We start from the raw sequence: 14,061 nt of genomic DNA, 5'->3' as shown, positions 1-14,061 counted from the left end.
CCTCTTCAACTATTATTTGGCCCTAAGTTTTCACTCTTCTGTAATACAGATTCTTTCTATTGTATCTGTGTCTTTTATTTTAGGTCTCGTGAGCTCCTTCCTGGAAGCAGATAGGAACACATGAGGCATGCACGGGGTGGGGTGCGTGGATCACAAGGGAATAGACATGAGGACCCGCGTGCCAGGGGCAAAGAAAACTGATTAAGCCCTACAGACTGGGACTCAAATCCCGAGTCTAGCAGTTTGGGTCTGTGGGAGCCTCCGTTTTCTCAGCCACAAAATGGGCATAAAGACCTTCCCTTGCAGGCTGGACAGTGAAGAAGTTCGGAGACACAGCCCCGGCCTGGAGCCACCGGTGCAGCTCTGTGTCCTGCCTGACTCCAGCAACAGGAAGGTGGATGCTGTCCCCTGACTTTCGCCAGTGAAGAATTTAACAACAGAAATAATCATAGTTTACCCAGCGAGGGGGCTCTGTGCTTTATGCCTCGATGAATTGCCTCCTTTAAGTGTCCCCATTTTACAGATAAGAACACGGAGGCCCCGAGGAGCTAAACTTGCCTGAGGCCATAGAGAGAGCAAAGGGCAGGCTGCTGGAGTCAACCCTGATCCACCGTGTCACTGCTCCCAAGGATGGCTGGCAGGCACAGCAGACCAGAGGGCAAACGCTGGGAGGCAGGACCCACAGGCGGCTCAGAGACCTTGGGGCTGCAGCAGGGAGGGGAGCAAGCTGGAGGGGTTGTGGGTCAGATCCCTGAGGGGCTGCAGGCCAGCGCCTGGGGCTGCGCTGCCTCCCCCAGACCTGGGCTCAGAGGAGGAAGGCGCAGTGTGGGAAATCATTTTATGCCCTACACAGTAAAGTCTTTGTTTTTGAAGTGCTTCCTTTGTTTTTGATGCCGGCTTTCTACTTGAAGAGTGGTGGCAAGTTGCACTTTAAAATAACATCAATACCACGAAGCGCTAAGAATCAGGCTCTTAGCCTCTACTTAATCCTTCCAGAACACACTTTGTGAGGTGGGTCCTGTTCTAGCTGCTGGGGAGCAGAGCTGGGATTCTGGCCCAGGTAGACGAGCTGCAGAGCTCCCTCTCTCTTAGCTGTTTAGTGTCTGCTGCCCATGTTAGATTGGTTAGTTTTAAAAGGGTCAAAAGGAAAAAAAAAAAAAAAAGGATACCCTGGAACAGCACAAATGAGCATTCTTCCCAATAGATAAACCGGGACTTTTAGGAAAGGGAAGTCAGCCCCCTCCCCCTGCCCCTGCAACATCCGGAAGGGCCCCGGCAAGGGTCTCTGCACTCCCGACGAAGGCTGTTCGGGGCTGTTCAGGGCTGTTTGGGGAGGAGGTAGAGCAAGAGAAAGGACCAGGGACCCTGAGGGGGTGCACAGCTCTGAGCTGGGGTGGCAAGGGCCCATGCGAGGCCTCAGCCTGCAGGGACGGGCTACTGCTTTTGGGACTAACTTCTCGAGTGGATTTTCTGCGGCTCCTGGGGAAGCTGGGCAGCGTCACCACCACAGGGACTGAGAGGCACCATGACTCTATTCCAGTCTCTCTTGCCATCTGCCCCCTCCATCAGCTTTCGGACCCAGCCCCGGCTGCCCTCTCTCCTGCTCTGTCTCGCTATCGCCCCGCCCGAAGGGACTCTGTTTTCATTCTGGTTGTCAAAGATCCCGCGCACAGAGATAGAACAGCGGTGGCATTTCCACAGCACCCCCCCGACCACCCCCGTGTTCCAAGGCCTGTTTTCAGCGCTCCCGGTAAATGACCCCACTCGCCCCTCGGACCCTCCCTGGGAGGCAGGCATCCCCATTTGCCAGGTCAGAAAACTGAGGCACAGAGAAGTGAGCGGAGGCAGGGTGTGCGCCGGGCTCCTGGGCCTCCTGCCTGCCGGCATTAGAAGGAGGGAAAGAGGGACACGCCGGAGGGGTACCTGTCACAGACACCACACCCCTGGCGAGGCTCCAGGGAGCTGGGACAATGTTAGGTGAAGCTACTTCCCTTTTCCAGGAGGAAACCAAGCCTTCCACGCTGGGAGAAGTGGAGTGGGGCAGCAAATGCAGGTGTGCCCGGCACCTCCCACCTCTGGCTTCCTAGGCCCCAGCCAGGGGCTTCTACCCTGGGAGTGGGGGTGTCAGCACTCAGTGCGGTGCCCAGCACAGAGCACAGCTCGGAAGCCCTACGTCCCTTCCTGCTGGCCCCACCTGGGCGGCCACCTCTGCCCTGGGGACCATATCACCCTTCGAGGCTCTGCCCAAATGCCAGCCTCTCCGCTCGCCCTCAGCCACCGACTCCCCAGGGCCCTGTCACCAGCTGTCCTTGGTGGCCAGATCCCACCCAGGCTACGAGATGGAAACCTGGGCCGTCCCTCGTTGGGGTCAGGAAGCAAACACCTGCTTACGAACTCCCTCCCCCCACTCCGGAGTTCCCCAGTGAGGCCAGGGTCCCCCTCTGTCTCGTTCACCACCTCCGACCATGCCTGGCACGTCGTGGGGACTCAGAGGTAGACGCTGAGTTGAAAGAACACATCTTAGAGTGAGCGCAGGGCTGTGGGCAACCAGGACCCCCTCTCCCCAGCATTGCCAGTGGGACCCCCGGGTGAGGCCAGGAGCGGGGCTGGCCAGGACTCTCAAAGCGACCACGGCTTCTCTGCTTCGAGGCAGTGATTCTTCCTTCCGGAATTTACCCTCAGATAGGCTCACACATGTGCGAACAGGTGCACGTACATGCATTTTCGCGATGGTACCGGTGTTAACGGCCAAAGATCAGAAACAACGCAAATGTCCGTCAAGAGGATTGGTAGGAACCACATGATGGGAAACAACGCAACCATTTAAAAGATGAAGGAAAGATGTATGTCGGGATGCAGAACGATCACCAAGACCTATGAAATGGCACCTCCATGTCTGTCTGAGTTCTACTGCTGACGGTGTATCAGCGTCTCTGGAAGGATTCCTAAAATACTGGGACCTGTTTGCCTCTGCAGAAGGGAACTGGGGACAAGGAAGAAATTTGCACTGGGCACACTTCTGCGCCTTCCAAATTTTGAAGAGTGAAAATGTCTTACTCATACTAACGTGCATAAGTAAAGAAGAAAGTCACAGTGGGATTGCAAAAAGGTAGCACCTGCTTTCTGGCACCTTCCATCCCAGGATTACAGAAAGACAAGTATGTCCACCCGTTTCCTACCCCTGACCCCACCCCAGGCCTTGGCACATGTGGCTGCCCCGGTCTGCAAGTCCTTCCTCCTTGGCTGACCCCTGCTCATCTCCAGGACCCACCCCAGTTGACACCTCCTTCAGGAAGTCCTCACTGACCCTTCGCTGGTTAGCCGCAGCTTTGTGCCCCCTGATCCTGTGTTCTCCCTCCCTGCTGCCCCTGGCCCACGCCATGCAGTCTCAGTTGATCTGCACACCCGCCCACCAGGAGCCTGGAGGATGGGAACCAGGAATGAGAGCCCTGCAACCCATCTCTCAGCCCTTCACCTGCCCCAGCAGTGCCCAGGGAAGCATCTGCTGAGCAGAACCTCTGCCACTCGAGCAAAATGCCTCCCAGGAGAGCAGGACAATGAATCAGGCAGCAGGGAGACACAGACAGACTGCACTTAACATTTTCTGCTGCTTGACCACGGGCCAGGCCAACCCTCTCATCTGATTTACTTAAAAGCCCAGGTGGGGCCCTTTGACAGCAGTGGGGGAGAGGATGTGCATTACCTCGTTTGGGTTCGGGGCTTCCGCACTGCAGAGCCGGGCCAGACGATCCCACAGAAGGCCACCATTGTCGCTCGCTGACAGCCGGGCTGACAAATTGTTTTCTGCTGCGGCAGCCTGGGCTGGCCCATCTGGCTGCTCTCTGGAGGTCAGAGCTTTGTTTGTCCATGTGTGTCCCATTGCCCTCTGAGCTCCCGGGGCGGGGACCAAAGCTGACTCACCCCCCTCACCCTCCACATTATATTTCCTGGCATTTGTGGGATATCAACAAGTGTCTGTTGAATGATTGGGCTTATTAGAAAATTCTGCTTGGTTTTAATGTTTTAAAATGTCAAATATATAATTACTTAAATTAAGCATGTCCATTAGTAGACAAAAATCTTCTAAAACATGGGGAAGGGCCCTGAGGGCAGGAATGTAACAAAAGAGTTCTCCGCTGCTGGCGATGTTAGGAGCTATCGGGCCAGTCCGGGGCTTCCCAACCCCGGCACTGTTGACATTGGGTTGGATAATCTCCGTTGTAGGATGCTATCTTGTGCATCGTGGGATGTGTAACAGCATCCCTGACCTCCGTCCACTAGAAGCCAGGAGCACTTCCCCGTTGAGATGACAAAAAATGTCTCTGGACATTGCCAAATTTTTCCCTGCTTGGGAAAAATCATGCCCAGTGGAGAACCATCGGACCCGTCGTCATTCAATAGGTTTTGGTACAGTAAATACTCTCTTTGTTGCCTTGACATTAGCCAAAGCCGAAGCCCTCAGAATGTGTGAGCTCCTTCCAGCATTTCTCCCAAGCTCAGACAACCAACATAGATCCCCCGCCCCCCGAGCCAAAGGCAAAACCACTTGCCACGGAATGAGGGCTTTGATTGCTACCAATTTCTTCAAGCAGTGTCTGAAGGTTCTGCTTCAAATATTTATGGAGTCTATGAAATGTCCCCAGAGCGTGAGTGGTTCTATTAAATTTATAACTCCAGTGGTGATTTATTGACCTGGGAATTGCTGCAAATGCTTTGTCGAAGCTCTTTGTGGAAAGCCAGGATCCTAGCAGGACTCAGGAGCTCAGAGGGTGGCGGGAGGCCATCAGCTCGGGGGACGGGACCGGACGGTCCACCTTCTTCTTGCAGGCGCTGTGCGGGGAGTGCTGGTTCTGAGGCAGCTGCAGCCAGGCACACTCCAGGAGCAGGCGTCCGCCCCGAGGGCAGGGGAAGCTGGAGGCAAGAGCAGAATGAAATGGTCTCTGCTTCTACATGTTCATAAAAGCCCTCGATCCCACGTTCGTCTAGGGAAGAGACGGCAATGATGAGGAGTATGTATTGATCACTTTCCGGGCTTCCCACCAGGGCTCCCCCTGCATTGCTCATTTCCTTCTATGACAGTTCAACGAGGCACACAATGCCATCATGGTGCCGCGGGTGAGGAGCCGGGGCTGGGGGGTGGTTCCCACCACATCACCCAGCAGGTGTCTGCCAAGAGGGTCGCTGATGGCTGTCCCCACAGAGCAGGGGTCTGCTCTAAGGTTTCTTGTTCACAGGGTCGAGAGATGGTGACCATCCCATCAGAAGGAAATTGGCATCAACAGGATGCTGACCTCATGCCCAGCACTGCCCATGGCTCTTCTCAATGAACTGGTTCACCTGTCTCCATGGAATCCTCCCGCCAGGCGGCCATCAGGCCCGCACGACGGATGAGGAACCCGGTGCCTGTTTCACACACTCTAAAGAGCTTACCTACATCCATGCCACTCTGGCGTGACTAGCTCAATGCCCACACCCAAGCCACCCAACCTCAAGACCCCACTCTTCCTGGAGCTCCCCCAGCAGCTTCTATAGGGTATCAGCCCTTCATGCCCAGCATCCCCCATTTATCATACGCCTTCCCTGCAAATGACAGGAAGGAAGGACTCCTGTGCTCCCCAGTGCGAGTCCTACTTCCGTCCCTGCTCAGTCCCCTGGCTGACGGGCTAGGAGGTCTGTGCCTCAGCGGTCAGACAGGTGGAATGACGCACACTTCTCCAGTGACCCCAGGGGGGCAGTGACCGTGGGCAATGGTGCACGCTCAGCACCCTCTCAGTGCCAGCAGAGGATGATGGCTGAGAAAGGCGGAGCGCGAGAGAAGAGGGGGTGAGGGTCGCCGGGCACCACCCTGTGGGCCCCGCCTGGACCAGCCCCTCCCCCAGGGTGCTCCCCACCCAGCAGCAGACACACGTGCAGCAACGCTGCAGAGATGGAGCCGGAAGAGAGGCCCATGCAGCTACCGGGGAGCACCCAGGAGGGAAGCACCCACTGCACACTGAGGAGTAGGAAGGCCTCCTGGAGGAGGCGGTGTCTGAGCCAGACTTTGGGGAAGGAGCGGGATTCTGCGGTGTTAAAAACTGAAGGTCATTCCATGTATAGTAATGTACACACTGAATGCAAACAGCAACTTAAGGAACCTGGACTTATCCTAATAAGAATAGTGTAAACCTTATGAAACCACAGATTTTGTAGGACGGGGGCGTATTTCATATGGTTGAACCCATGATGGTGAACATTCATTGAGTTCCTGTGATGGGCCAGGTATCATGCTAAGCAATGTATGCATATTGATTCATTCAGTCTTGAGCCCAAAGAGGTAACTGATATTATTATCCCATTACACAGATGGAGAAACAGAGGGCCAGAGAGGTTAAGTGACTTGCCTATGGCCACACAGCCAATAGGAGGCAAAGTCAGGATGCGAGCCCAGGCCACATGACCCCCGAGACCGCACTGTTCACCACTACAGTCTGCTGTTAAACACAGGACGGATGAAGGGTCTTCAGTGACCGAGTGACAGGATCAGGGTAATGTGACATAGGGACAAATATTTCCAGACAAATCACCAAAGGTTTCCCAGCCTTTTCAGGATATTTTTGTGTATTTTTAGGCTCCCCTCAGCTTTTTTTTTTTTCTTTTTGGTCTAAGCTCAACCATAAAATAATAGATTTGCGACATGTGACAAATTTAGTTACTGTCCTTCAAAAATGACCTCATTTTGCTGACGGGTCACTGATCCCCTGGTGCAATTACTTAACAAACTCATTTTCCCCGTAGGAAGCTGCTGCCCCGAGCCAGCCCGGATCCACGGCTTGCAATCTGTTTTTCCGAAAGGCAGAGGGCTCTGTTCCTCGACGTCCTTTACGACTGAGCAAAACCACGACTGAGCAGGGGGGTGACAATGCTGTGCTGGGGGGTGAGAGCGAGGTGCTCGCATGACCCTCTAGAGAAAGAGCCCACCAGCCCCTCTCTAATTACTCAGGAAGACCCCCCACGGCCAAGTGCTGGGTAAAACATGGAAACAGAAATGTTGACATTGACATTCTCTCATCCTGCTGCAAAGGCACAAAAACATCCTGTGGGCTGGAAATTCTGTCCAACAAAGGAAGGGTTTTCATCCAGTGGCATGCTATGGGCGTGGCAATGACTTTGAAGAAAGTTAAAGAATAACAGAGAAACCTGGGACCATACGAGTGTTAGGGTGCATTTTTGGTTCATTCATTCATGCAAGTTCTGCTCGGACCACGTCCTCGAGAGGGTAGCTGTTGGTTTCTGGCCAGCACCAACTAGAGCGCACCTTTGAGGGTTTTTTTCTCACACTGAATTCCAGACTGGGCTGCACCAGAGGTAGGAGGGACCACTCCCATCCCCCCAGGGAAGGCCCCGCTCCATCTGTCCACACCAGCTTCAGAGCCAGGCTGCCTGGGCTGGACCCCGGCTCTGCCGCTTACTAACCGTGTACCCCCTCTTCTCCTCACCTTCTCTCATAGGGAAAGGGGGTTAATGCTGATTCCTATTTTGTAGGCCCCTCGTGAGGACTGGAAAAGCCAGTGCATTGTACATAGTAAGCAAGCATTAAAGAAGCAGGAGTGGGGGTTTTCTTTCCCATCGCTGTTCTCATCCACACCATCACTGCGATCTCCTAGACTCCTCTCTACACCTTCTTACGTTGTGCCATAGCCACATTTAATGGCTCCCAGTTCCCCCAACCTCTGAGGAGCACTCACCCCTCTGTCTTGACAGGCATTGTTCCCTTTGTTGAGAATGCCTCCCCCCTGCTTGTGATAAGCCAGGCCAAAGATCAAAAGTCAGAGGTAATTTTCCTAGAAAGAGACCAGAGCTGGAAAGAAAGTTCTCATTCCTAGGTAATAAACCTGTATATGAGGAATTTAAAATGAAAGTCACCAGTCAGGGGGAAAAAAAAGGTTTAAGAAGGTCAATAGCAATAGCTAACATTTATTGAACATGTCTCTTGCACCCGGCAGAATAGTAAGCACATTACAATTCCAAAGAACTGTCTCAACAATTCCAAGAGGAAATTATTGTCCCCAGGTTTTATTTTTTTAAAGGTTTTACTTATTTGAGAGAGAGAAAGCACAAGTTGGGGGGAGGGGCAGAAGGAGAGAGAGAGAAGCAGACTCCCTGCTGAGCAGGGAGCCCGAAGTGGGGCTCGACCCTGGGACCCTGAGATCATGACCCGAGCCAAAAGCAGACGATTCACCGACTGAGCCACCCAGGCGCCCCTCTCTCCAGGTTTTAGATAAAAAATTAATATAATCATGGAGGCAGGAGAGAAGCCACAGAAAAGGCCGGTAGAAGGAAACCAATAATAGGCTGAGATAAAATGCTAAGAATAAGATCAGTTGCCTCCTGAGTCATGGCTGCTTTTTTTGTTTCCTCTTGAGCATCTCTCTTGTTCAGACACATATTCTGCCCTGCTTCCCTAATTTTGTGCTCGTACTAGCAGTAGGCGGTATTACCCCTATGTTACAGACGAGGAGGCGGAGACACAGACACGTTAAGTAATCTGCCCACCATCACACCAAACTACAGCTGGGATCTGAACTCAGGCCTGTCAGACTCCACACCTCATAAGTAAAATACGTTTTCTCTGGGAAAAGAGGGCTGCTCGGGCTGCAACTGATTAGGACATTTTGGACCGAACCTCCAGTAAGTACTAGAGAAGCTGGACAGAACATAACACAGCATCTATTTAAACCACCCAAGAGCTACCAATATGGTCAGGATCTGAGGGACTTAAACGGAAAACAGGAGACAAGCTGGAGTAGCTTCCATGGCCGTGGAAACCGTATTCCCTCCAGGTGAGGGCAGAGCTGGTGGCGGCTGAGAGGTGGAAGGCAAAGCAGAGCTTTTGAGAGCCTCATGGGACTGACAAGGGCCACAGACAAAAGATGCTGATAAACACTACAGGCTTCTGGCCGGGACCCCAAAAGGCTGTGCCCAAGGAGTAAGAGTGAACAGGAAGGAAAGCAGACCTCGCAAGTACTGAAACTCATCTCTGAACCAGCTGTGACATGAGGAATTGTCTCTGTCCTGGCCTCATCACCTGTCACAAGCAAAAGGAAGCCCTTTCTGGATGAAGACATTATCAACCTCAAATGATGTCTCCAAGTTTTCACACATGATGTCCAGCACTCGATGAAAAATAACCAGACACAGAACACACAACTTGATCAAACCCACAAATTAAAAAAGAGATAATAGACAGAGACCAGGAGGGGAAACCAAGGGGTCTCTCTCTGTGGGGCTGGGCATTTTCCAGTTCTCAACCTGGTGATACGTTTCTGGGCATTACTCCATGATAATTCATTGATCTGTACACTTACAAGTCGGGTCCTTTTCTGTATGTGTGTTATACCTTTAATAAAAAAGCTGATCTAAGAAATTATATGACTGATGTCCTCTTACCTTCAGAGAATCTAGTCGAGCTGTCTGTGCTGGCCATTCAGCCTCGAGAACAGGCCAGGACTCTGAATGCAAAGGTCTTTGGATGATGATACTGTCCATTTTGGGATTCAGGAGGTATTTCTGAGCTAGAAGAGAGTATTCTCAGTCAAGCCTCAACCCAGAAATCTATTCTAAAAATCAACAAGTCTCTGAGCCTTGGAATAACCTTTTCCAGTCTCTGTTATTCTGAGATCCCCACATCCCATGACAGAGGCCCTCTTGGGTATCCTCAAAGTTTCGAGTGCTTCATCCATACCCCTCTGATGGTCCTGCCATGGTCATGGTTATCCTAGAAAACTGCCTGCCTGCCTCAGCTTTCCTTCCCCAGCTGCCAGCTCATTCAACACAGGAACCACCACCTCTGCAAGCTGACCCATCTTTGTAAACCCTGAAACACCTACCAGGGATCTGGTACACAGCAGTTTTCCAGAAATGTTGACTGCACAAATAACTCAATCAATCTAGCACATTTCCTTCCTTTAAAGTTGTGGAAGCTGAGCCCAGAAAAGGAAGGACACTGGCACAAATTACTGGCAGATGCAGGACCAAGTGGAATTATGCCCTTCCAACCATGAAAACGGATGCTCACCCAGACTGCAAGCATAGGAGAGGAAGGTACAGGAGGACAGGCCCAGCCTGGCCAGACAAAGACAAGGAAAAGATTTCTCTTTTTGGGCCAGGCACCAGACACTCCTGAGAAAGGTCCTATCATCCTCCTTTAGAAGATAAGACTCTGGGACTCAGAGAGGTTAATTAACTCCTCCAAGACTACACAGCTGGTAAGTACAGAATCCTGTACTAAGAATTGCTAGATGAGCAGATCCCAAGAGCAGCTCAGGTGCCTAAAGTCAACCCCATCCATACTTTCTCCATGTTCCTATTGAGCCCCTGATATGAACATAACCCTAAACGAATCCTTAGAAGCCTTCCTTCCCCCCTGCTGAGAGCATGCTGCACTTAACCAGGGAAATTCTGCCTGCCTGGGTAGCATCTTAATTTCCTTTTTCATAATAAAAATAACAGAACACAAGCAATCACTCCTATTACCATCTTTCTAAGTAACCACTGTTAGAATTTATCTGCTAGCATAAGTTGCCAATCATCCAGATGTGGTTATATAGCTTTATCAGTGTAATCACCCCTTACATTCCATTCCCTAGCTTTTAAAAATTTAGGTGAATATCATCATTTCTATGGTATTACATGATGCTTAGCAGCATGATTTTAGTGACCAATAGTTCATTGAGTCTATGGGTTAATTAACAATGCTGGAGGGCATCCCCCGCTCCCGCCACCGCCAGTTTTTCATCATTAGAAATGCTCTGTCATGAATACACCTGTCCATTGAGCTTTTCCACACAGAGAATTATTCACTTAGGATTAATTTCCAGGAGTGAAACTACAGGGCTGAGGAGTTGGGCTACTTCTGCAGAGACCGTATTTTTCCTACTGTGTTCTGCTTACGTTGTGAACTGAGAAAGCAGGGCCAAGTCAGGAAGGAGGGGGGAGAAAATGGGGTCCCGTTCCTCACCTCACCTCACACTTGACCCAGGCCCACCCGTCAGATAGTCCTGCTGGCTGGGACCATGTCTGAGCACACATATATTCCTAATTGAATATCGCACTGACCTCTTACAACAGCTGCCTTCTCAGACTCGACATCCAGATGGTGGCTGGTCTGGAAGAAAAGACATCTCAGCAGTTATTCTGAACGGCTCAGGAGAAAAAGCCTCACGCAGGTGGCCGCAACTGGAACGAAGCAGACTTCTCACCCTTCCCTGCAGAAAGCACATTCCCTGCCCAGATCCACCAGTCCCTCCCCTGCCCGTGACCCACAAAGGAGGAAGATCGGCTCTGAGAGAATACAGGTGCAGGAAAACGATTGCATTTCCTTTACCCGAATTAATTCTCCAAACGGAGCCTGTGATTAATGTGTTTCAGAAACTGCTGTTAAAAGTGGGGAAATGGAAGGCAGCTGGATGGCAAGAGTTTCCAAGAGGAATATTCTTTCTCCACGGAGGTCCCGATGACACCTTGTGAGAGCTGATCGCTGAACTGCCCCTGGGGTCCCTGGCTCAGTCGCCCAGGAATTCAGATTGGGCTGGAACCCAAGTCCCCCATGCCACCCCATCGACTGGGTGGTGGTCCTCCTGGATCCCATGACTGCACGGGGTCTACAAGAGTGGTGTGGCAAGGGCAACTTGGCTGGTTGGCCTGGCAGCCCCTAACTTGTTCAAGATCAGTGCTGGCCTTGAAGGCAGGTCAGATTCCAGACCAGCGGCCCAGACCATGCTTCTTCATGGGTGTTTCTGGCGGAGCAGGAGCCCTGCGAGCTGGTCACTGGGATACCTCCTTTCCCCCATCACTGTGCCCACCAAGCACTTACATCAGCTGGCCCCCCTGCCTAAAGACCCCGGCGCTCACTCGCTCTCTCCCTGTGTGTATGCCATGACCTCATTCAAATGTCCCCTGCTGTGTGAAGTCTTCCCTGACTCCACCTGGCAGAGTTCAGCCACCTACCTCTCACAAAGTCCCTCCGTGTGCCGTGCAGGGACAACTGGGCCGTTTGTCCCCTCTAAAGGGGATTGACGAATCCGGCAGCTAATGCACAAGGGCACAGATTATGGCTTGACCATAATCCACACCACACTTCCTGGAGCCTTCTGCACTAGGCATGCTCACTGCCTCTTCTTAGCACTTGGTGCTTATATCCCCCGGGACACCATGCATCTTCCAGCACCTTCAGTGTTCACACCCCGGGGCCCTCCCTCATGCAGGTCTCCGGGCCTCGAGTGCCTTCATTCCATCCCTCCAGCTATCATAACCCCTCTATATCCTTCCAAGCCTGATGTGTGTACCTTCTCTTCCAGGAAGCCTCTTCCCCATCAAGTCTCTCTCTCAGGCTCTCTGCTCACTGCCAATGCTCCAAACACATGCCTCCCCTTGCACCCAGCTTTAGAGCGTGTCTCATTCGATGCAGACGCCTTCAACATGAGAACGAGGTTTCCTTGACCTTCGTATCCAGGGCAGCCTCAGATCCGTTCAACTGGCTTCCAGGGGGCACTGCATTCGGCATGCGATCAGGGTTTTAGTGGTCCTCCTCTGCTTCCTGCGCCTCATGTATCCCACCAGCCTGGAGAGGCTCAGAGCCAGGCACTCTCAGGCTGAACCCTGGTTCTGCCGCTTACAATTCCATGGTCTTGGCCAAGTTAGTGGAACTCCCCGAGCCTTGCCCTGTCCATCTGTAGAATGGACATACTACTAAGTCCCTTGTGGGGTTTTGGTGGAATACAATGAGAATGGATGTCTCCTGGATGTTCCACACAGGGTAGCAAAGATTCGCCCTACATGTTCCACTCCCCCTGTCTCTCTACCTGTGTAAACTTTTGGGGAATATTCTAAACTTCATAAAATGCAAAAGCTAAAGACAAAGTAATTGCCTGGATCCCAGGAGGCCCAGGCTTGGGCTCATTGATTTAATGAATTAGGGTCTCGCTGCTTTTTAAGACGAGATCCATTTCTGAAGGCCCATATATAGATCTTGTTGACAGTACTCAGAGGAAAGCAAGCTTTTTCCAGGAGGTGGAGGGGAGAGAAACGAGCAGGGCAAGAGGAAGGGAAATGAGCAGCTCCCTTGTCCCGGTCGCCTCCATCTTCCCGAGGCTGCAGTCCAGATGACCCCCTGACCAGCCCCCCATCCACGCCTGCACTCTCATCTCTGACTTCCAGGCTCCAGAACCGTGAGAAATGAATGTTTGCGGTTTAAGCCCCCACCTGTGGGATTCTGTTACAGCTGCCTGAGCTGACTATGAGACTCAGACACGGCACCGAGGAAAAGACACAGATGCTCAGAGGACCGAGGCTTACTGTCTATCGCCTGCCCAATCAGGGCGAGAAAATCGTAAACTCAACGGGAGATACACATTGACCCGAGTGACCTGCTGCAGGCGTGAGCACCCTCCTCCAAGGGCAGGAGTGTGGACGGACATAGCTCTGAACCCGTCTGCCGGCCCCAGGTGTGACCCTAACCAGCTCTTTGACTGCTCTGTGCCTCGGTTTCCCCCCGATAAAGCAGGCCTTGGGAGAATGAAGTGAGCTAATCCATGGAACATGCTGGAACAGGGAAGGGCTGAGTCTCAGCCATAATTGCCATCCAGTGAACAAACGAACGGCGGCCTGTCCTCCCTCGGACGTCTGCGGTCAGTGTGGGTCTCCTCCCAAGGGCAGACACCAGACATCCTGAGCCTCCAGGGTTCAGGCCCTCCCAGAGATGTTTCCGCAAGGCCTCAACTGGCACGTAGGCCAGCCCCGCTGCCCAGCCTCGGTGCTCCCTCTGCTCTGGTGCATCCCACCCCGAGCCCACACGTGTCTCCCCAGCCAGCCGGGCAGGGCTCCCAGGCTGTAAGCCGGGCTCCACAACCTGCATCAGGAATTCCATCTGTGTTCTCTGAAATGAGAGTCAGTGCCCGTAAAGTCAGTGCCCAGCTGCCAGCAAGAGGAACTGCCGCCACCACCCCGAGGGCCTCAGTGCCCCCAAGGCTCTGCTCGGCTGCCTGGCCCTCGGTCCTCACAGCCCAAGTCACTGGCTATTGAACG

At 52.6% G+C, this 14,061-nt stretch overlaps 1 protein-coding gene across 1 annotated transcript in view; it reads right to left on the bottom strand.

Annotated features, from left to right (window-relative positions):
• Positions 1-4,665: 4,665 nt before the first annotated feature.
• The window catches only part of CUNH4orf50 (chromosome unknown C4orf50 homolog), a 46,475-nt gene continuing 37,079 nt past the window's right edge, over positions 4,666-14,061 (bottom strand). Inside the window, 3 exon segments of the mRNA XM_045881828.2 lie at positions 4,666-4,911; positions 9,427-9,551; positions 11,095-11,143. Of these exon segments, the coding sequence (XP_045737784.2) occupies positions 4,666-4,911; positions 9,427-9,551; positions 11,095-11,143 (420 nt within the window).

The sequence above is a fragment of the Mirounga angustirostris genome, unplaced genomic scaffold, assembly GCF_029215605.1.
Source record: "Mirounga angustirostris isolate CCGP_5_RB_7025 unplaced genomic scaffold, mMirAng1.0.hap1 SCAF_2, whole genome shotgun sequence".
Taxonomy (NCBI): Eukaryota; Metazoa; Chordata; class Mammalia; order Carnivora; family Phocidae; genus Mirounga; species Mirounga angustirostris.
The sequence above is the reverse complement of the archived record's forward strand: the minus strand, read 5'-3'. Positions and strand labels throughout refer to the sequence as shown.